We start from the raw sequence: 24257 nt of genomic DNA, 5'->3' as shown, positions 1-24257 counted from the left end.
TGTAGTTGCGGTACGTTAGAAGCGTTAGGTTCATAGTTGTATATTGAGTCTCGATGCACAACTATAGGAACCTAACGCTTCTAACGTACCGCTACTATAGACTAGAGTCGGTTTATAATGAGTCACGCCAAGAGTGAAGCCAAGTCTACCTATTGAACTGTCAAAACGGCTACCTATCGTGCAAAGTAAATAAACATTACGATGCTATGAAAGGTTCACGAAAGGTATTGCAATAAAATATAAAATATAATCGAAGAAATGAGCATAAACACGCAGTGAGCGTTAAATTGTCATGGGATACGCTCGGTAATGATTAGCAATGAGAATTTCTACTATTTTTTGTTAAGATAATTTGACAAAATCACTGATATAATGATTTACTACAGCCGCAGTATTTTTTCTCTCGCTAGAAGTCATTTGAAGTTGTTGTAGAAGTCCTCTGTTGCCAAGTGAAAAGAATGGGAATCTTTCGAAAACCGTGATGCGAGTTCAACTGTTTTTCTCTTGGCGTGACTCATTATACACCGACTCTACTATAGACCTTTTTGATGTTTAATAGTCTTTCTCTATCTAGTACACAGGGATGAATGAATGATTTGTTTTCCCACTAATCTGTTTCCCTCTTGCTCGCACTCTTTTCATTTAAATGATGCATTACACTCATAAAATAAATCACATAACCAGTGGAAAATATCCATGTGAATTTCACATAACTTTCATGTGATCCCATAATTGGAAATTGCACCACTAAATCATATGAACGTTATGTGTCCAATGAAATCTATATGATTTCTCACATAGAATTTGATATTCAGGTAAAAATCATTGTTTTTGTTTTTGGAAAAATACTATGTGCTAATACTAAAATACTAAACGTTGTTCGGATGTTTTTATATGTACATGTATTCTGATGTTTTCTAATGTAGATGTTTCCTGATGTTAGAATCAAACGTTTTTCGGTTGTTTTCGGATGTAAAAAACGTTAGAACTAAACGTTTTTCGGATGTTTTTATATGTAAATGTATTCTGATGTTTTCTAACGTAGATGTTTCCCAATGCTAGAACCAAACGTTTTTTGGATGTTTTCGGATGTACACAACGTTAGAACTAAACGTTGTTCGGATGTTTTCAATTGCACTTCGTGTTTGTTGTTCTCTGATGTTTTCAGATGTACAAAACGTTTAAAGTAAACGTTGTTTGATTGTTTTCAAATGTAGATGTTTACTAATGTTTTTAGATATACAAAACACTAGAATCTTACTTTTCAAATGCTTTCAATTATATTTACAACACATTAGAATTACATAGAAACATGATCGTGTAAACACTACATACCATTGTTGTTAGATAACATAATAAAAATGCGTACATAACAGTCAATGCTGAAGCTCCCGTTTCCCAACAGTCAGATAACTGACCTTAGCTAACCAAATATCATTGCGGCAACTCTCTATGCGGCAGGGGAACTATGCCATTAGCGCGCTAAGAGTTATTAGAGCACTGACATAGGCGCCAATTTGTAGGTGACGAGGCACTTGGTGACATTACAGCGAGCTTGACGATTGTTGTAGCATTTTTTTAGCAAACTACCAGTTAAGGTGTGTAGTGTTTACAAGATCATGTTTCTAGCTCTAATGCTTTGTACAATTAAAAGCATTGGAAAAGTTAATTCTCATGTTTTGCATAACCAAAACCATCAGAAAACATAAAATAGTACAAAAAAAAATCATCCATTCTGGTAGACTATCTCTTAAATGCATACAGAATAGCCATTGCTTAAGCTCCCGTTTCCCACCAGTCAGTTAACTGACCTTAGCTAATCTAATATCATTGCGGCAGGGGAACTATGCCATTAGCGCGCTAAGAGTTGTTAGACCACTGACATAGGCGCCTATTCATGGGTGACGAGGCACTTGGTGACATTACAGCGAACTTGGCGATTGTTATAGCATTTTTGAGTGAACTACCAGACGATCATGACAATAAGATCGCTGCGCCTCCAGATCTCCATTTAAATCGACCCGCTGTGCCAATTTGTCAATAATGCATGACACTTTGGACGTGGATCGGGATGATCCACAAATGTGGAAAGTTTTGGGCTACCAGTCTTCTACCTAATTGACGAACTGCAAATATATAATAAACAAAATTATTGTGCATGAAAAATATGACAATGTACAATGCTCGAGGAACACTGGGAGTTTTCGAACGACGCGTGCTTAGGAATGCCGGACAACAATCCCGCAAAAATGGTGTTTTCCTCAAATCCGGCCGGTACAAGACGCAGAAAAGTACAGCGTGCTAGGTGGTTAGACCAAGTGGAGCAAGATGTAGGAAGTGTGGGATGCTCGAGAAATTGGAGACAAGCAGTCAGGGACCGAGTTAGTTGGCGCAACTTTGTTATACAGGTCAAATCTTGAGGGACGTCGGACCAGCAAAAGTAAAGTAAGTATCTTATACGTTTGCCAACATTCCACGACAATATATGATTAGGTTTTCACTTGGTATGTAATGAACAACAGAGATACGCGATAATTCGTATAGTTTCTGCGATTGATGGTTAATTTTAAATGTACGTATAGCGTATACGTAACAGCATAACTGGATCGTCATGTTCACCATCTGTCATTGTCTGCAAAAATATTTAATAGCAGTTACCTGTGTTGTGATACTTCCTTCAATGAAAACTAATTTTCTTGCATTGCCATGGTCATCTGGGATGAGGCTGGTCCACTGATCATTCGGAATGAGCTCTCCACACATCATTGAATGAATGTAGGATCAATGTAGATATGTAGATATCAATGTACATAGATGGTGTCATATGCAAAGTGCGAAAAGAGAATGAAAGAAATACGAAAAAGATTAGCTTCAAGAAGTAACAGTTTCATCGGATTAGTCACCAAGTCCCCCACCACTGCTATCTGCAGCCCTATCACTCCCATCCCCACGATTGCGGAAGAGAATAATAAAATTCTTGATTTAATTTAAAGAAATTAATATTTAGAAGTTATCGGGATCCGTATTCGGTTTCCCCATCGGGATCCGTATTCGGTTTCCCCATCGGGATCCGTCTACGGAATCCCCATTGGGATGCGTATTCGGTTTCCCCATTTGGACCCGTATTCGGTTTCCCCATCGGGATCCGTATTCGGTTTCCCCATCGGGATCCGTATTCGGTTTCCCCATTGGGACCCGTATTCGGTTTCCCCATCGGGCTCCGTATTCGGTATCCCCATCGGGATCCGTATTCGGTTTTCCCATCGGGATTCGTATTCGGTTTCCCCATCGGGATTCTTATTCGGTTTCCCCATTGGAATCCGTCTACGAAATCCCCATCGGGATCCGTCTACGGAATCCCCATCGGGATGCGTATTCGGTTTTCCTACCGGGATCCGGCTTCGCACTGGTGCACTTTCCTAAAAAAAAACATAATTACAGTACATTAATTTACATTTACTTACCTGAAAAACAGCCTTCCTTTTCCAAGGGCGATCGCGGGACTCGCAATCTTCGAAACTGGCGGGGGTCCAGGTGTGGGAGCTGCCTTCCTGGCACGTCGGTAGCATTGGTGCTCAGCACGGAAAACAAGATCGACGGAAAAAACAAACCAAAGGATTTGCCGCAACGTCGGACACCGTATCGCCACCAAAACTCGCGACGGACACCGCGAAAAAAAAACTGTACACGGCCAATGTGATCAACCCAAATTTGAATACAGTGTACTCAAAATCGCAAAAAATGCAGGAACGTAGCGATGAGTAAATTTGCCTCGAGATTTGCCTCATGTTTTCCGGTGGAAAACTTCAAAAATCTTCCGGAAAATTAGGATTGAAATTACATCGTGATGAAGTTTGATTCTAATGTAACGTTAGGTTCTGTTGTAATTGGATGTATTCTGATGTTTTATGCGTGCAACAAATTACATCGTGATGAAGTTTGATTCTAATGTAACGTTTGGTTATGTTGTCATTGGATGTATTCTGATGTCAAATTTTACATCGTCAAGACGTTTGATTCTGATGTAACGTTTGAGGCTAATGTATTTTTATGTACTTGGATGTCACACTGAAGTCTGAATACATTAAGGGTACAGCAATACACATTAAAATTTAATGTATTGAAGATGTCTGCTGATGTTTCCTACATTACAATTTCTATTCGGGAATTGCGTCTTCCTGGGAGCATGAGTGGTGATTCCAGTAGATCTCTGGAACCAAGTGTTGAGTCTGCTTGAATCTATACTAAAAGATATTTCTGGAACCATCTAAAAACTTCACCCCATTTCAAAAGCCACATGTGAAAAGGGCACACAAGTCTTCTGTGAACAAACCCTTGCAGCATAGAGGCAACTCTAAGACTAGAAGGTCCCGAAATAACGTGCTCAACTTTTTGGCTCAGCTCTGGTACTCTCTTCGGTCCCAAGCTAGTCGATTCATCTGCTTCGCTGACGACGTGGACATTGTCGGAAGAACGTTTCGGGCCGTGGCGGAGCAATACACCAGGCTGAAACGTGAAGCAGAGAAGGTGGATTAAAGGTGAATACGTCGAAGACAAAATATCTGTTAGCAAGAGAAACCGTGCGCGATAGGGCTCGCATAGGCAGAAGCGTGACAATCGACGGCGATGAGTACGAGGTGGTGGATGAATTTGTGTACCTCGGATCGTTGGTGACGTCGGATAAGTCAGAAGTCGTGCTTACTACGGACTCCACAAGACCCTGAGGTCGGGTAAACTCCACCTCCGTACTAAATGTACCATGTACAAGACGCTGATAAGACTGGTAGTTCTCTACGGGCACGAGACGTGGACGATGCTTGAGGAGGACGTGCAAGCACTGAGTGTTTTTGAACGACGAGTGCTTAGGACCATCTTTTGCGGGGTATTTGAGAACGGAACCCAGTATCCAGAAAGTCGCGAAAGAAGGACGGTTATGATGAGCGGGACACGTTGTAAGAATAAGGCTGGTACAAGACGCAGAGGAGTACAGCGAGCAAGGTGGTTAGACCAAGTGGAGCAAGATCTAGGAAGTGTGGGACGGTCAAGAAATTGTAGACAAGCAGCCACGAACCGAGTTAGTTGACGTAACATTGTGACGCAGATGCAATCCTGAGGCACGTCGGACCAGGAAAAGTTAGATAAGTAACATAAATTTCGAAGGAAAGCATTTTTTGACAATAGGTCATATGAATAAAAGCAAGTCTTTACTCATGAGCAAACCAGTTTGAGGAAAGTAATCTGTTTGAGCATTTACTCAAATTCGTATGAATAAAGTTGTACTTTACTCGGAGTTAGTTCGAATTTCGAACATAGCTTTACTCTGTCAAAAAGCTGTTTTATTGTTTGTTTTGATTTGATTTTCTTTGACAGAAGGAATATTTTTGGATGAAAAATAGAAGTGCCCGAAGAAGCTTTACGGGAAAATGGCTGAGGATTCCTTCAACGAGGAATATCTGGAGGAAAATCAGAATCATAGTTTGAATTTTTTTCCTCACAGTACTGAAAAATGATTTATAACATACGCCGTTTCCATTATTTTTAGGTGAGGAACATGAAAATGGGAACCAGATTCCAACGGAAGGCACAACTGCTGAGAAAAAAAAGTATTTAAGATGCGAAGTTTGTGGATATTCTGATATCCTTCGGAAAAACGCTGCTGGAAAAATCTCAAGTGCTGGCGATGAAGCAAAAGAAAAAAACTGCCATGCATGAAGTGTGTATCCAGATGCTATTCCAACACGAGATCAATATGACTGTTCGGCAAGTCATGAAGAAAATCAACAACATGAAGCAAAGGATCAAGGTAAAAACGGATCATAGACAAACTGGAAACAGAAAAATTATTTTGAACGAGTTGGAAAGAAAGTTTTTTGATTTCATGGGAGGAGTCGAAAACCCCAGTTCTAGCAAACGTTCATGTAAGTACAATTACTGTTAAAATAAGTTGGAAGTCGCAAAATTTGAAGTAGCGGTGAATGTGAACTTGGCAAACGAAGAATCACTTACTGTAAATACTAGTTTAAATTAGTTAATATGTTGTTTTATATTCATAAAAAACATGTTTAACGTACCGATGGACTAAGTAATTACAAACAAAGAAAACTTCACGATTAATTCAAAGTTTGCTTTTTTTATTTCAGATGGTGTCTCGATTGGTGTCTCGGCGAAAAGTGGAAGTGTTACTCCGCAGACTACAGAGATACCTCCACATGAAAATACTTCTGAAGACGAATCCCCAGATGATCTACATGGAAGTGTTCTCAGAAAACAGGTTGGCCCATTATCTATAAGTTCTATGCACATGATCTAGAAGTCCAATGCTACCATTATAAACTGCTCCAATGTCTGGAATTTCAAACGCTACCGCCTGGAATGGTTGCTTGAAACGTGGGAGACTAATACGTATAACAGCAGTATGGACTTCTATGGGATGAATGACCGTAACAGCGGTTAAAGTCCCAAAAAAAAAAAAAAAAGCAGTATGGACTTGATCTACATGTCTATGTCTATTATCTACAAATCCTGTGAACTTATTTAGAACATTATGTCTGGTTTCTTTTCAGATGACACGACAAAGACATCCAATTCAAAGCATCGGTCAAAAAACGATTCTTGAAGAACAACCCAAACTGATAAAAGCTCAACAGGAATACACGGCGCAATTACAGACCCAACAAAATGAGCGCCACGAGAAATAAATTGAGCTGTTGGTGCTCAAAAGAAAGCTAATGTTGTTGAAGATACGGAGTATAAGACTTTGTATTTTCCTGGTTTAACAAACATGGTCACCTAGCAAATGTGATGCAATAGTATCACGGCGTTTTTGTCCTCGTTGTAGCGCTGTATTTTCTATAACGGTTGATGCAAGAACGGCTATGTCGTACGTTGTAGTCTCATCTAGTTCAAAGTCCCTATCATTTAGATACTTTGCTGCATTGTGTAAAATAAAACAAGCAGCTATCATGCGAGGAATTTTTTCTGTTTTACGCGTACCTTTGATTGTAAGATAGGAAATCTTTGTTTCACTTGACCAAAAACACGTTCAATAATTACTCTTTCCCTTGTGTGAATCACGTTAAACATTTTCTGTGAGGATGTTACAGGATCTCGATATGGTTTCATCATCCATGGGGTGAGTGGGTAAGCTTCATCAGCCAAAAGAAGTGCGCCAGATGCATTGTCCTGTATGATATCGAAGATATCAGAATTTCTCCATATTCGAGCATCATGTACTGAACCAGCCCATTCGCAATCAACACTTGTAAACTGTTCAGTAGCATTGCATGTTGCTTGTACATTGAAGGAGTTTAATCCTTTCCTATTGACAAATTCATCTTTGTAGTTACCTGGGCGTTTGATCAAAATATGAGTGCAATCTATGGCACCTATGGCACTGGGGAATCGACATTTTCTCTGCCATGACTTCTTTTCTTGTTCCATCTCCACCGCTGTATTAGGAAAGTGTATACATTCGGCTGATTTATCGAAGATCGCCTTGCACACTGTAGTTTGATGGATGCCTAAATCTTCGCCCACACCTACCTGTGGGTGAATTAAACAATGTATAAACGCGCTCTCATTTTCACAAAAATTAAATGTTACCTGGAATCCGGGATCACCCGCGTATCTTAAAAAACACTTCATCCTTTGTCTGTTTGATAATGCACCACTTCGGGTTTCTGAATTATCTTTCAAAAATGTTTGCGCCAAAAAGTCAACATTTTCTCGAGTAAACCGGTAGAGTTCCTTGAAGCTATCATCATCTCCCACTCGCCGAGTTTTATAAATCTTTACTGAACGATTCTGATTTTGATATATACCGTCAACGTCAACTACCATTGGAAATGATAAATTAACAAAATCTCCCATGTACATTTTAAACCGTATATTTCACTCACAAAACACGCGAGTTCACCACTTCGATTTCATCTGAGCATGCCCAACAGGTGACTCAGGATTTAGTGAGTATATACTTGGTTCTTACAATTTTATTCATATGGATTTAGATGTTCGAAAAGTAAATACTCAAATCTCAGCTTTTGTCATATCAACGTGAGCAAATGCTCAAGTAAAAGACGTTTGGATTTTAGCAAAGTAAAAGCTTTTACTCACTTTATTCATATGACCTATTATTCTAGTTACACGACGATGCTGACGAAGTTTGACTGCGTGGTAATGGACGACGAAACCTACGTCAAAGCCGACTACAAGCAGCTTCCGGGACAGGAGTTTTATACGGCAAAAGGAAGGGGAAAGGTAGCAGATGTTTTCAAGCACATGAAACTGTCAAAGTTCGCAAAGAAATATCTGGTTTGGCAAGCCATCTGTACCTGTGGCTTGAAAAGCAGACCGGGACTGTCAACCAAGAAATTTACGTGAAAGAGTGTTTGAATAAACGTCTGCTGCCTTTCCTGAAGAAACACGGTTGTTCCGTACTGTTTTGGTCGGATTTGGCATCTTGCCATTACGGTAAAAAGGCCATGGAGTGGTACGCCGCCAACAACGTGCAGGTGGTTCCCAAGGACAAGAACCCTCCCAACACGCCAGAGCTCCGCCCAATTGAGAAATACTGGGCTATTGTCAAGCGGAACCTAAAGAAGACCAAAAAAACTGCTAAGGGCGAGCAGCAGTTCAAGGCAAACTGGCTTTCTGCGGCGAAGAAGGTGGACAAGGTGGCTGTACAAAATCTGATGGCAGGGGTCAAGCGTAAGGCCCGGCAATTCGGATTTGGAAAAGCGGAAGCCTAACTGAATATTTTTCCTGAATTTTATACTAATTGAACTTGAAAAAGAAATTTAATTTGATTTTTTAAATAAACGATTTCACCGATTTACACGCGTTTTCCCTTGACCAAATTTTGACCGTATCACCCTTTACAATGGAAATGGGCACCACACGCTGAAGTAGCACGGAACCATCCAGTCCAGTTAGTCATTTGCTTGTAGGTGTATTAGGATTAGGATTTACAAGGAAGCCTATTTTCCGGGAAAACCTGTAGAATGTATTGTTGGGATTTTATTTCTCTAAAAATACCACTAATTAATTAAAAAAAAAATGTGGTTTAGCGATTTAAGACCTCTTTGATTTGTTTCGGCCTGACTTTACTCTACTTTAAATTGTAGTTTGCCTTGTTAAGGCCATTTAACCGTTTTAAGCATGTTTTATTTTTTGGCATTTTAAATTAATTTGGGGGTTTTGATTCTCTGCAACTTTGGAATTTCAAAGGGGGGAGGTAGCTCATCGATTCTTCCGGTTCGCCTCCTAGCATCGTGCTATAAGGTACCAGGCGATAACCAGGGTAGTTGATCGATAGCTCGATGACGTCATTTCGTTGGCGTCTGCTATGGGAAATTCTCATAGCAGGCGTTGACGATGGGACGTTGTCGAGTTGTTGAATAGCAACTATCGTGGTAACTCACCGATTACCTGTCGATCTGCCAAATTTGGAAAGACGTCTGCATTGAATTGTCTCATATAATAATATTCCGCCCACTATATCACAAGAAATTTCCAGTAGCTGAGTGGAATGGAGATAAGTTAAGCATTGGGTACAGGACCAAGTCTCCCCTGGGTGGTGCCAGAAGATGAGCGCAATAGAATCATCAAGTTGCCATAAGGCACGGAATGAGACTATTGCATGGCTGGGTAGTCAAAGTCTTCCATTCGTTAGTCATTTCAGGTGGATTAGAACAGGTTTAGGTGGGCGTTGGCCAGATTTGGATTTTTCAGATATAATCCTAAATAGGACCTAGATTATTTAATACACTAATAACCTCAACTTCTGTCACAATGTTTCATTGTGACTAATCAACACTCAATGGGTAAAATATCAAATTTGCGGTAAATTTGAAAAAAGGGAACTTGGAGTGTAGAGCGCACTTTCCACGGGACGATTCTGAAGCCTGACCAAGTGAGTGGGTTACGGGTTTATTTGATTGTACGTCATTTCCACGTTATATATAGATACATTCATATCATTGGCATTTTGTATTTGAGATAAGACAGAGACAGGATGCGGAGGACCCGCTTAGGGGGAGCGTAACCCATGTTATGGCTTCCATTTATTAAATAGTTCAGATAGGCTGGAAATGATAGGTTCATGGTGAGAAAATGTACCATATGGTGCCCGTTCACTGATCAAAATTAGATTCAAATCGTCAGGCCCTGCCCTGGAATAAGGGAATTGACGATGATTTGTCAAGTTTCATTTTGCATTTGCATATAATTGTAAGTTTAGGTTTGCTTTTGTAATTGTAAGATAGATAGTTTGCCTCAATTGAAACATTGAGTTAAACATGACGAATCATACCTCTAAAATAGTAGTAGTTACAGTGCCGCATTATCTAACTTTTGTTTTGTTTGTTTACATATAACTAATACTAATACCTCCTTGTTTTCTCTCTAATTTGTCTACTATGTCCCACCATCACGATGAGAGATGAGCTGCCGTACATGGTACACGCTCATATACACTCCCAAAATAGTATGCCGCAAGTAAGTATATCACAGAGGCAACTAAAGATCCAGAAACAAAAACCGAAAACGCTGAACGGCAGATTGGTTTACAGTGGTCGACCAGGGTGTGTGCTGATAAATTACAAAATTACAATTAGGGTAGATGTACCAGTTATGGCTGTACATTCCTGTTATGGTGTGTTCCAATCATGGCCTATGGAAATCCTATATGCCATGATTGGAACGCATCATGGTGGGAACGTGTAGCCATAACTGGTACATCTACCCTACATCATTATTCCATACATCAGCTTGAATTACGTTGATCGATATTACATTTTTTTTGCTGTGCACTACACCACCGGAGCCAGCAAAGTTCTACAATCCATCGTTGCTTATGCCTTTGTTGTCGTTTGGAACCAGTTTTGCGAGGTAGGTGACGATTGTGCGTATTTCTCGCGTAAATTTTGAAAAGGGCCTAGCCTGAACAATACGTAAAGAGCAAATTGAAACATTGTACGTCGCGTGAAAGTGGAACTTAATGAAGGCCTAAGTACTTTTTCGTAGTTTTTAGTTTTCGGATTTGAAAGATCGTCGGTTACAGTGGCCTGCTTACTGAGCAGAAAAACGCGGTCCCAGGTCCTTACATATCAAAGAGATTTATAGTAAAATCGCTTGTGTATCGTGTATTTTGCGAAACTCGTTGTTGTCGTTGGTTCCGGGTTTGAATGGATACAAAAATTAGAGCAACGGTATTATGTGATATGAGGGGCTCGGTGGCCTTAGAGCAACCGTTTTTGCTTACTGAGCAGAACATCATGAGTCTAATCTCAGGCCCATCCACAATCAAGATTCGTCAATCGTTTTATTTGTTAATATGACTACATGGTAATAACAGCAACTCGGTGATTAAAAAGGTGCTCGTCTGCCTAGTGGCAAACGTTTTTGCTTACTGAGCAGAAGACCGTAGGTTTAGTCCCAAGCTCCTTCGCGTTATATGATCGTTAGGACATTAATTCAGCTTATCGTTTACCAAAACGAACCCTGCTGCAAACCCAACCCTCTTATCCAACATCCCAGTGATTCCTCGTGGAAGTGCAGAGGTGTTCTCGGCTTCCATCAAAGCGAGTGTCATGTCAACACAATCCTTCCCATTCCTTTCTTGACCTGTGTTCGGGCGCGGCCGGCGCTGGTATTGCCTAATTTAAGATCACCAGTTTTTACACATTGAGGATGATTGCTAGTCCCAAGCATCGTCTATTGGTTCTCTGTGTAATTACAGCTGATCTGGCAATAACTGAGTAGCAACCGTGGGCGGTCAATCAAGCTCAAGCTCAAGCTCATATGACCTATTATTCTAGAAGGTGTTATGAAACGTGTGGGCTTTAACATGCGGGGCACGATCTTCAATAAGTCCTGCTTCGCTGACGACGTGGACATTGTCGGAAGAACGTTTCGGGCCGTGGCGGAGCAATACACCAGGCTGAAACGTGAAGCAGAGAAGGTGGATTAAAGGTGAATACGTCGAAGACAAAATATCTGTTAGCAGGAGAAACCTAGAGTCGGTGTATAATGAGTCACGTCAAGAGAAAAAACAGTTGAACTCGCATCACGGTTTTCGAAAGATTCCCTTTCTTTTCACTTGGCAACAGAGGACTTCTGCATCAACTTCAAATGACTTCTAGCGAGGAAAAAAATTAACGGCTGTAGTAAATCATTATATCAGTGATTTTGTCGAATTATCTTAAAGGAAAATAGTAGAAATTGTCATTATTGATCATTACAAAACGTATCGCATGACAAATGTAATGCTCACTGCGTGTATATGATCATTTCTTCGATTATACCTTGCAATACCTTTCGTGGACCTTTCATAGCATCGTAATGCTTGTTTACTTTGCACGATAGGTAGCCGGTTTGACAGTTCAATCAACCGGTGAACACTCGTGTTTATTTCAGTTACCGTGGGGACGTTATTTGTGATTAGCCCCGGTCCCTTTAAAATTGTATCATTATTTATGAACGGTCCTTATATTTGAAATGACGTTTCACATTCATCTAGTGATGGCCGATTTTCATTCGAATTATCGATTAACACTCCGAATACGGTGGGTAAAAAACTTTACGCCGACTACGAAGCCTCCGAAAAACGTGTAACGGCAAGTTTGCAATGGCACAACTTAGCCATCTCTTAATGAATTTTAAAAATTGTGGTACCTTTAGAATTCCTAGGGTTTCTCGATGATTTTGATTGCAAAAAACTTGAAAATAGAGTCGTCTACTTTTTTAAAAAGTGAAAAGAGTTGTTACACGTTTTTTTGAAAGGTGTGTTTGTAGGGTTTTGCAAGTGGCGCAAGATCTGTAATTTAGATTAATGGGCACAAATGTTCACAATTAGCCAGAATACAGTCATGGTTCCTATATATGGATCCTGGAGACAACGGAACGGTCCTCGAAAAATCCGGAAAATCCGTAAAAATGGTCAATCCATGATCCTGATCCTAGAGCTCTGCGGTTTTTTTGAAAACATTAGGAACTGTGATATAAACAAATATTTGGGGTCGTGACATAAACATGTACCTGGATAGCCATGGGACCGTCCTCCGGAAGATCCGGAACATCCGTAAAAGTAGTAAATCCACGATCTTGATCCTAGAGCTCCACTTTTTTTTTTAAACAATAGGAACTGTGATGATAAAAAGAATTTGGGCTTGTGACATAAACATGAACCTGGATGTCCATAGGACCGTCCTCCGGAAGATCCGGAACATCCGTAAAAGTGGACAATCCATGAATCTGATCCTAGAGCTCTGTGTTTTTTTTAACATTAGGATCTGTGATATAAGAATGAATTTGGGTTATGGACCCAGATGGCCATGGGACCGTCCTCCGGAAGATCCGGAACATCCGTAAAAGTAGTAAATCCACGATCTTGATCCTAGAGCTCCGCGTTTTTTTTTTATAAACATTAGGAACTGTGATGATAGAAATAATTTGGGTTTGTGACATGAACATGAACCTGGATGTCCATAGGACCGTCCTCCGGAAGATCCGGAACATCCGTAAAAGTGATCAATCCATGAAACTGATCCTAGAGCTACGCGTTTTTTTTTAACATTAGGATCTGTGATATAAGAATGAATTTGGGTCATGGACCTTGATGGCCATGAGACCGTGCTCCGAAAAATCCGGAACATCCGTAAAAGTGGTAAATCTACTGTCCTGATCCTAGAGCTCCGCGTTTTTTTTTTAAACATTAGGAATTGTGATAATAGAAAGAATTTGGGGTTGTGACATAAAAATGAACCTGAACGTCCATAGGACCATCCTCCGAAAGATCCGGAACATCCGTGAGAGTGGTAAAGCAATGAAAATGATCCTAGAGCTCCGCAGTTTTTGAAAAAAAAAACACTAAGAACTGAGAAGATAGAATTAATTTAGGGTTGTGACATAAACATGGACCTTGATGGGTATGGGACCGTCCTCCGAAAGATCCGGAACATCCGTGAAAGTGGAAAATTCACGAAACTGATCCGAGAGCTCCGTGGTTTTCGTGAAAACGTTAGGAACTGCGATATTAGAATGAATTTGGGATCGTGACATAAACATGGACCCAGATGGTTATCGGAACGTCCTCCGCAAGATCCGAAAATTCCGTAAAAGTGGTCATTGTATGAAACTGACCCTAGAGCTCCGGGGTTTTTTCGAAATCACTTGGAACTGTCATATATAAATTAATTTGCGGTCGTGACATAAACATGTACCTAGAAGGCCATGGGACCATCCTCCGCAAGATCTAGAAGATCTTTAAAAATGGTCAACCCTCGAAACTGATCCTAGAATTCTACGGTTTTTTCGAAAGCATGTGGAACTGCGATATAAGAAAGAATTCGGGGTCATGACATAAACACGTACCGGAGACGAACCAGCCCAGGGCTGAAAGTCTCCTTAATAAAGAAAAAAAAACACGGACCTGGATGGCCATAGGACCGTCCTCCGGAAGATACGGAACATCCGTAAAAGTGATCCAGAGGTTTCTTATATCACAGTGTTTAAAAAAGAACTGCAGAGCTCTAGGATCAGTTTCACAGTATGATAAATTTACGGATGTTCCGGATCTTTTGGAGGACAGTCTCATGGCCATCCGGATCCATGTTTATGTCACGACCCTAAATTCTATCTTAAATCGCAGTTCCAAGAGATTTCGAAAAAAAACCACGGTTTTTTCACAGTTTCATCGATGATCCACTTTTACGGATGATCAGGTTCTTCTGGAGGACGTTCCAATGGCCAACCAGGTTCATTTTTACGGATCTTACGGAGGACTGTCCCATGGTCATTCGGTTCCATGTTTATGTTAAGACTCCAAATTCATTCTAATATTACAGTTCCACGGTTTTTCGTTCTTGGATCAATTTTATGGCTTGTAACCGGGCTAAGGCCTTGTTGTCCTCTGCTGTCCGAAGAAGTCGTCTCCACTCTACTCGATCCATGGCCAGACTTTGCCAGCCTCGTAGTCTGCGAAGGGTCCGCAGGTCACCTTCTACTTGGTCGATCCACCTTGCCCGCTGCGTGCCTCTTCATCTTGTTCCTGTTGGGACGCTTTCGAGAACCATTTTCACTGCGTCGTCGTGCGACATTCTTCCAACAGCTAGTGCTATTCTTGGTTCATTCGCTTCCTCCACGTTCCGTCATCCAAGGGCGCGTTTGTCCTCCACGAGCATAGTCACGGTCTCGTGGCAGTAGACGACCACCGGTCTAATCAGCGTCTTTTAGATAGTCAACTTCGTGGCGAATTTTATTCGACCGGAGCGTCCTCCGGAGTCCAAAGTAGGCACGATTCCCTGCCATAATGCGTCTTTGAAATTCTCTGCTGGTATCATTTTCGACGGTCACCAGTGAGCCCAAATACACGAACTCATCGACCACCTCGATTTCGTCACCGTCAATCTGAACTCGGGGTGGGAGGCTAACATTGTCTTCCCTAGAAGCTCTTCCTTTCATGTATTTTGTGTTTAATGCGTTGATGGCAAGTCCAATCCACCTAGCTTCAGCCTTCAGTCTGATGTACGTTTCCGCCTTCGTCTCAAAGTTCCGTGCCATGGTCGATGTCATCGGTGAAGCCAAGAAGCTGTCTTGATACTCGTGTCTATCCCAACTCTTCTGATCACACCTGAACCTGCCGAATCGCGAATATGAACCCTGCTAGTATTGCCCAAGAAATCTCTTGAAAATGGTGACAGGCGGCGGCGTATAATTTGGGAGAGTACCTTGTAAGCGGCGCTCAGCAGTGTGATCGCGCGGTAGTTGCAGCAATCCAACCTGTCACCCTTTTTGTAGATTGGGCATACAACACCTTGCTTCACTCCTCCGGTAATATCCCTTCCTCCCAAATCTTGGCAATTACCCAGTGCAGCGCTCTAGCCAGTGCTTCACCACCGTATTTTAATAGCTCACTTGGCTGTTGACCTACACCAGTTGCTTTGTTGTTCTTCAGTCGACCGATCTCCTCCTCAACTTCTTGAAGATCAGGGGCATATAGCCTGTCGTCTCCTGCACGTGCTCCAAGGTCTGTTGTCATGCCACCTTCGTTTTCTGCTGCATCACCGTTGAGGTGCTCGTCATAGTAATGCTTCCACCTCTCAATTTTATGGAGTGACCATTTTACGGATGTTGTTGATCTTCCGGACGACGGTCCCATGGCTATCTAGGTACATGTTTAAGTCACGATCACAAATTCATTCTTATATCACAGTTCCTAATGTTTTTGGAAAAAAAAAAAACTGCGGAGCTCTAGGATCAGTTTCATTGATTTACCTCTTTTACGGATGTTCTGGACTTACCAGAGGATGGCCCCATGGCCATTTGGGTCCATGTTTATGTCATGACCCCAAAATATTTCTTATATCGCAGTTCCACATGCTTTCGAAAAAACCGTAGAACTCTAGGATCAGTTTCGAGGGTTAACCATTTTTAAAGATGTTCTAGATCTTGCGGAGGACGGTCCCATGGCCTTCTGGGTACATGTTTATGTCACGACTGCAAATTAATTTATATATGACAGTTCCAAGTGCATTCGAAAAAAAAAACCGTGGAGCTCTAGGATCAGTTCCATACATTGACCACTTATAAGGATTTTTCGGATCTTCCGGAGGACGTTCCTATGGCCATCTGGGTCCATGTTTATGTCACGATCCCAAAATCATTCTAATATCACAGTTCTTAACGTTTTCAGGAAAACCACGGAGCTCTCGGATCAGTTTCGAGAATTTTCCACTTTCACGTATGTTCCGGATCTTCCAGAAGACGGTCTCATGGCCATCAAGGTCCATGTTTAGGTCACGACCCCAAATTTATTCTATCATCTCAGTTCTTAGTGTTTTTTTCAAAAACTGCGGAATTTTTCGGATCTTCCGGAGGACGTTCCGATGGCCATCTGGGTCCATGTTTATGTCACGATCCCTAAATCATTCTAATATCACAGTTCCTAACGTTTTCAAGAAAACCACGGAGCTCTAGGATCAGTTTCGTTAATTTTCCACTTTCACGAATGTTCCGGATCTTTCGGAGGACGGTCTCATGGACATACAGGTTCATGTTTATGTCACAAGCCTAAATTCTTTCTATCATCACAGTTCTTAACGTTTTCAAGAAAACCACGGAGCTCTAGGATCAGGATCGTGGATTTACCACTTTACGGATGTTCCGGATCTTCCGGAGGACGGTCCTATGGACATTCAGGTTCATGTTTATGTCACAAGCCCAAATTATTCTATTATCACAGTTCCTAATGTTTAAAAAAAACGCGGAGCTCTAGGATCAGGAGAGTTGATTTACTACTTTTACGGATGTTCCGGATCTTCCGGAGGACGGTCCCATGGCCATCTGGGTCCATGACCCAAATTCATTCTTATATCACAGATCCTAATGTTAAAAAAAAACGCGTAGCTCTAGGATCAGTTTCATGGATTGATCACTTTTACGGATGTTCCGGATCTTCCGGAGGACGGTCCTATGCACATCCAGGTTCATGTTTATGTCACAAGCCCAAATTCTTTCTATCATCACAGTTCCTATTGTTTAAAAAAAAAAGTGGAGCTCTAGGATCAAGATCGTGGATTTCCTACTTTTACGGATGTTCCGGATCTTCCGGAGGACGTTCCCATGGCCATCTGGGTCCATGACCCAAATTCATTCTTATATCACAGATCCTAATGTTAAAAAAACACAGAGCTCTAGGATCAGATTCATGGATTGTCCACTTTTACGGATGTTCCGGATCTTCCGGAGGACGGTCCCATGGCCATCCAGGTACATGTTTATGTCACGACCCCAAATATTTGTTTATATCACAGTTCCTAATGTTTTCCAAAAAACCGCAGAGCTCTAGGATCAGGATCATGGATTGACAATTTTTACGGATTTTCCGGATTTTTCGAGGACCGTTCCGTTGTCTCCAGGATCCATATATAGGAACCATGACTGTATTCTGGCTAATTGTGAACATTTGTGCCCATTAATCTAAATTACAGATCTTGCGCCACTTGCAAAACCCTACAAACACACCTTTCAAAAAAACGTGTAACAACTCTTTTCACTTTTTAAAAAAGTAGACGACTCTATTTTCAAGTTTTTTGCAATCAAAATCATCTAGAAACCCTAGGAATTCTAAAGGTACCATCATTTTTTAAATTCATTAGGAAATGGCTAAGTTGTGCCATTGCAAACTTACCGTTACACGTTTTTCGGAGGCATCGTATTCGGAGTGTTAATCGATTATCGAACCGAAAAGTAAAATATTTGTAATCGGTTATATCATGCCGATATAAGCATTAACATCTCCAGAGGATCATCACGGATCGTTTCAAACATGTGCTGCACTCTCATTGGTGGAAAAATGGCAACACAGCGAACAAAAAATAATCGATTATTTGTTAATCGAGTAATTAAAAAATGGGACATCTCTGATTTTTGTGTTGTTTTGATCAAAATGAGCGCAAAAATTCATCTCTACCGAGGGGGCAGCAAAACCACAAAATTACCTTGAATACGGGGGGTATTCATTGGATGAAAGGGACCGTGAAAGAGGACACTAAAATAGAAAGTTTTTCTTCCGACAGTTTCATCTTAGTATTCATCTTTGGTTCAATAGGTAGACTTGGCTTCACTCTTGGCGTGACTCATTATACACCGACTCTAGAGAAACCGAGCGCGATAGGGCTTGCATAGGCAGAAGCGTGACAATCGACGGAGATGAGTTCGAGGTGGTGGATGAATTTGTGTACCTCGGATCGTTGGTGACGTCGGATAACAACTGCAGCAGAGAAATTCGTGCTTACTACGGACTCCCCAAGACCCTGAGGTCGGGTAAACTTCACCCCCGTACTAAATGTACCATGTACAAGACGCTGATAAGACCGGTAGTGGACGATACTCGAGGAGGACCTGCAGAAGGATGAATAACGAGCTGGGCCAATTCTATGTATAACGATACGATGGGCGGGACACGTTGTAAGAATACCAGACAACAATCCCGCAAAAATGGTGTTTGCCTCGAATCCGGCCGGTACAAGACAAAGAGGAGCACAGCGAGCAAGGTGGTTAGACAAAGAAGAGCAAGATCTAGGAAGTGTGGGACGGTCAAGAAATTGTAGACAAGCAGCCACGAACCGAGTTAGTTGGCGCAGGTGCAATCTTGAGGCACGTCGGACCAGGAAAAGTTAGGTAAGTAACATAAATTTCGAAGGAAAGCATTTTTTGACAATGTTTCACTAACAACCAAAAATATCCATGTGTGTTGTCTATATGACGCATTGTTCTACGAAAAATTTAAGAACAGGATATCTTTCGATCCATAGGCCAACATTAGATCCGTTTCCACTACTACATTATGGTCCGTTATAAGCGGTATGAAATTATACGATTGTCAATGTAATTATTCATATTACATTTTCATTCGGAATACCGTCTATCTACGGTTCCATATTGGAAACTATCCAATCAATGTTCTTGTACACCTCTATATAGAACGCAGGCTTGGTTGTACCACAGGAGGCTCCCACACTGACGACTCCTTTCAGGAAGTATCGATCAACTCCTTCCGCAGTCTTCTGAATCTCCATCAACGGACCACCGGAATCACCTTGGCAAGAATCTTTTCCTTCTGTACCCAGCGCACAGATCATCGAATCGTGGAATTTGATCATCGGAGACGGGTGCTGCTTTCGACATTCGTCCAAATTCACATTTGTAATATCCACAAACAATTTTCGTTTACTAGTCTCGCCGGTCTCGGTCTTCCCCCAACCAGCCACGTACATCGGTTTGTCCTGTTGAAGCTGAGCTTCCTGCTCCGACCGAGGCAAACAGATCGGGGCTATGTACTTTCCGAAGGTTACGTCCTGATCCAGTCGAAATAGTGCCAAATCAATATTGTTCGGTTTGTACCAAGAAAATTTGTACTTTTTATGCCTTATGATCTTTTCGATCCCGACGTCCAGTACAGGTGGAGCACATTGCTCCACGTCTTGTCTCGTTACGCAATCGGGATTCGTAGTTAGATCCCATTCCCCAAGTCGCACACCGGCTCTGTAATTTTAGTTTTCCGTATTAAAGCATTCCAATAAGCGTGGAACCAACCCTTACACTTCTTTCTTTATGCAGTGAGCGGCCGTCAGAACGTAGCGCTTATTAATTAACGTACCACCGCAATTGAAACTTTCCTTGTCATCTGTATGAAGAGACGAAAAACACTTTAAATTTGCTCACAGGCAGATTCAAATAACCAACAAACCTTCACCGATGTATTTGATCAGCGCCAACCAGGGAAACTGATCCAAATAGGTCTCGTTCCCGTGGTAGATCCTATCGGCACTGTCCAACCCGCAAACGCTATGATCCGGCAGAAGATCGTGAATGCCCTTGACTATCGGCTTGACATCTTCGACGAACCGTGGTATTTCGGGCCGTTGCTTCCGCTGGCAACAGATCGATCCGTCCTCTTCGGCATCGGAACACTTCTCCTGTTCACGATCGACCAAACGCTGCTGCCCGGGGGACAGACCACGGGCCATCATTTCGACGATTTTGTCGCACTTTTGAACCGGGACACACGATCCTTCCTCGTAGTCTTCCGTTTCGCAAGATTTAGCAACTGTTTGAGCGATCGCCGTTGCGAGTATCACTATCAGTAGCGATTGTACTGATAGTGCCATTTCTGCTCGGTGCTGCTCTATGCTTACCAGGAAAGATGACTGATGATTTCAACTGCAAATCTTCGAATGAATGCAAATCTTAGCCTGAAACATTCCTACCAGAATATTATTTGATTGGTAACATTTGAATGCGCATTATGCACAGCTTAGTTAGTTTTTTTAACGATAGAAGAAGTGATAATAATACGTATCAATAGTTATGGTTCAAGCTATATAATATTAAACACTATTAAATATTGCAATAAACACGTCCGTTGTAACCGGCTTTGCTTATCTGGATGGAGATTACTGCAGCGATCGACAGTTACTATTCGGACATCGTCCATGCGAGATCGACACGATGGCTACAGTTAAGAATCCCCTACTGATCATAATAATCATTGCCACCGCGTCACAAACGCTGGCCAAGACCTGTGAAACGGAAGACTACGACGAGGGTATCTGCGTTTCGATACATAAGTGTGACGAATTTAGAGAAACCCTTTCGGAGGGCCTAACCTCCGGTCTACTAATTCGGCTGAGACGTGAGCAGGACAAATGTGAAGACGACGAGCAGGAAGATTTGGTCTGCTGCAAAAGAAAAGCTCGTCCTACGATCCCACGATCGTTTGAAGACCTAAAACCGTTACATAAGGGATACCAAGATCTGCTACCGGATCACTCCGTTTGTGGATTGGACAGTGCCGATAGGATTTTCCACGGAAACTTGACCTATTTGGACCAATATCCCTGGCTGGCACTGATCAAGTACATCGATGAAGGTTTGTTTGATTAACGCACAGTGTGCTGACTGTAGTACCTACACTAATTGAAACGCAATGGTCTCTCTTTAAGATGAAAACGAGAACTTCAACTGCGGAGGATCACTTATCAACGATCGCTACGTTCTGACGGCAGCCCATTGTATCAACAATATGATGTAATGCACTTTTTTTTCGAACGTATTTCTCAATCGATCACTAACATCTAGGCCACGATTACAGAGCCGGTGTTCGTCTTGGCGAGTGGGACTTGGAAAACAACCCGGATTGTGTCACCAGACAGGGCATCAATCAGTGTGCACCTCCGGTGGTGGACGTCGGAATCGAACGGATCGTCATGCATAAAAACTACACCCACCGAATCTCCAGGGGAGGCAAGATAGATCTGGCGTTGCTCCGTCTGGATCAGGAAATTACCTTCGGGAAGTATATAGCACCGATATGTCTGCCGAAAACGGAAGCGGAAGCAGCCCTTCAGTACGAGAAGCCGATGTACGTGGCCGGCTGGGGAATGACCGAAAATGGCACAGTCAGCAGCAAGAAACTGTTCGTGGATGTTTCCAATGTGGACTTGAAGCAGTGTCGAACGAAGATCAATGCTCCGCTGATCAAGATTGACGAAACGATAATCTGTGCGCTGGGTGGAAGCGGGAAGGATGCCTGCCAGGGCGATTCCGGTGGTCCGCTGATGGAAATTCAGACGACGGATGCGGGGGTAGATCGGTTTTTCCTGAAAGGTGTCGTCAGCAAGGGACTGTCCTGTGGAACAAACAAACCCGGGTTCTATACGAATGTTTTCCAACAGATTGACTGGATCCTGTCCAATATGGTAGCATAGAGGAGCGTCCGTCAATCATGGATAGTCTATAAGCGGCTTGAAAAGGTCATAAGAATTAGGACTATATTACTAGTTTTGGGTATCAAACATTGATTTTTGTCTCTCTGAGATCGAGCACATGTATAGTAGATAAACGAGCATACATTAAATTTATGAGATTTCAACCATGGTTATTTTGCTGATAAACAAATCTTTTCTAAAGAGATTTTTATTTAAATCCCTGAGTCAAGAAACAATGCAAAATTTGCTCAGTATTTGTTGACAGTTGGGGAGATTTTTGTCTACACATAATAAAAAAAATAAGAACAGAAAACAATAATTCAAGAGGCCTGACTTGAAAAAAATATATACTTTTCTGAATATTAATTCATAGATCTTTGAATTAGCTTTGTCGATCGCTTGATAGGAGGATGATAGGCATCGTTGACTTACTGAGCCTAGTTTTTGCTAAGATCTAGAATTGTCTACTTATTATCTTTAAAGCGGACCCTACACGTTTGCTTTTATTGACAATAATCGTATTGTCAATACATTCTATATTGACGTCAATACATCGGTATTGACAATAATTCTGTATTCACATCATCAATATTATTGTCAATTATTCCCCTTCGCGTCAATATATTGATGCGTGTGGGATTTGGCGCTTAAAGCAAACCCCACACGCATCAATATATTGACGTGAAGGGCAATAATTGACAATAATATTGATGATGGGAATACAGAATTATTGTCAATACCGATGTATTGACGTCAATATAGAATGTATTGACAGTACGATTATTGTTAACAAAAGTAATCGTGTAGGTTTCACTTTAGATGGTGATAGCAACAATCAATACGAAACTAACGATTTTAAATTGGCTCACTACTTGACTAGCCTATTGGTCCCAAGCAAACGATTAACGTACCCCATTCTAGTCGAAATTCTACTACTACACAATGTTTGTTTTGATTCGCTATGAAAGTTTGACAGATAAAATGAGGGGTTAGTGGATTTTCCTACGAGGGGCACGCAATAGCCTTTTTGACTGCGTTGGATTTAAAGTACAAGGTGTTCAACTATGTAATTAAGTAATTAAATTTGAAAATTAAGTATTTCATGTAATTAAATTTAATTTCGCGTAATCAAAGCAGTGCCAGTGTAATTACTGTAATTAAAACACGTACTTCAATTTGATTACGTAATTAATGTAAAATATAATAAAAATAAAAATATTTTCTGTAATTAATGTAATTAAAGTTACACAAATGTAATTAAAAACGTACCCAAATCCTTATTCTTGAACTATTTAAAAAAAATGCAGAAAACCCTTAACACATACTCGAATGAATCAATTTATTCAAAAACTATTCTTACTCCCCGAAATACGCCCATTAATGTTTTACTAGACTACAAACATGACCAATACTTATACTAAGTTTCTTGGAGCACCATGCTAGAGTTGGAAACTGAAATACTTCACTCGCGACAATCGATTTCCCTCTCGTTTTGTACGTTCAACATAATGTCGTATCTAGTGCACTGCATTCGTTGAATAATGCGCTTTAATGCAGAACTACACGGATAGAAATCTCCTTATACCTTTTGGCAAATTTCCATTGCTGATTATTCATAAAATGTATAAGTCAACTAATAAGCAGACGCCTTGCAAAAAGTTAATAAAGATCATGTGTCAAATGAAATGTATAAGCGGTCACACATACCTTTCATGCATTCTAATAGGACCTATGTGGTTTGTTTTATGGAATGTATAAGGCTGATGCTTTGGCAAAAATGTGTAAGTGAAACACATGAATTAAATAATTGATTTTCGTTTCGTGTAGAATAAAATCGATTGTCACGAGTGGGTTATATCGGTTTACAACTCTAGCGAAAATATACAGTGAAAAGGAAGTGATACTCATAATGAGGGCCGTGATGCCGTACAAATGAAATGGGAATCACTTAGTTGTGACGACAATTTTACATTTCCTTAAATTCAAGCA

The 24257-nt window shown here is 41.2% G+C and overlaps 2 protein-coding genes and 1 pseudogene across 2 annotated transcripts; 1 reads left to right on the top strand and 2 right to left on the bottom strand.

The window, feature by feature from the left end:
• Positions 1–6772: 6772 nt before the first annotated feature.
• On the bottom strand, positions 6773–7839 carry LOC135710931 (putative nuclease HARBI1; annotated as a pseudogene).
• Positions 7840–19222: 11383 nt separating this feature from the next.
• Positions 19223–20750, bottom strand: LOC135710771 (phenoloxidase-activating factor 3-like). Its single transcript, XM_065233436.1, has 3 exons — positions 20249–20750; positions 20101–20185; positions 19223–20043 (listed from the first exon to the last, which is right to left on the bottom strand). Exons 1-3 carry the CDS (start codon positions 20667–20669, stop codon positions 19428–19430), a joined length of 1122 nt encoding a protein of 373 aa, XP_065089508.1. The 5' UTR covers positions 20670–20750; the 3' UTR covers positions 19223–19427.
• Positions 20751–20986: 236 nt separating this feature from the next.
• On the top strand, positions 20987–22439 carry LOC135710760 (phenoloxidase-activating factor 3-like). The gene is made up of 3 exons (XM_065233427.1): positions 20987–21430; positions 21504–21588; positions 21653–22439. Exons 1-3 carry the CDS (start codon positions 21010–21012, stop codon positions 22266–22268), a joined length of 1122 nt encoding a protein of 373 aa, XP_065089499.1. The 5' UTR covers positions 20987–21009; the 3' UTR covers positions 22269–22439.
• The last annotated feature ends 1818 nt before the right edge of the window (positions 22440–24257 follow it).

This window comes from Ochlerotatus camptorhynchus, unplaced genomic scaffold (assembly GCF_037179485.1).
Source record: "Ochlerotatus camptorhynchus isolate MF236.1 unplaced genomic scaffold, CSIRO-AGI_Acam_v1.1 ptg000037l, whole genome shotgun sequence".
Taxonomy (NCBI): Eukaryota; Metazoa; Arthropoda; class Insecta; order Diptera; family Culicidae; genus Ochlerotatus; species Ochlerotatus camptorhynchus.
This window is presented reverse-complemented; position numbering and strand designations above follow the sequence as displayed.

Bases quoted from the DNA above. Each gene is read 5' to 3' on its own strand.
- LOC135710760 (XM_065233427.1), top strand. From the start codon at position 21,010: ATGGCTACAGTTAAGAATCCCCTACTGATCATAATAATCATTGCCACC. The intron at 21,431-21,503 runs GTTTGTTTGATT...TCTCTCTTTAAG, and splicing joins GATCAAGTACATCGATGAAG to ATGAAAACGAGAACTTCAAC. The intron at 21,589-21,652 runs GTAATGCACTTT...CCACGATTACAG, and splicing joins CATTGTATCAACAATATGAT to AGCCGGTGTTCGTCTTGGCG.
- LOC135710771 (XM_065233436.1), bottom strand. From the start codon at position 20,669: ATGGCACTATCAGTACAATCGCTACTGATAGTGATACTCGCAACGGCG. The intron at 20,186-20,248 runs GTTTGTTGGTTA...CTCTTCATACAG, and splicing joins GATCAAATACATCGGTGAAG to ATGACAAGGAAAGTTTCAAT. The intron at 20,044-20,100 runs GTAAGGGTTGGT...CTAAAATTACAG, and splicing joins CACTGCATAAAGAAAGAAGT to AGCCGGTGTGCGACTTGGGG.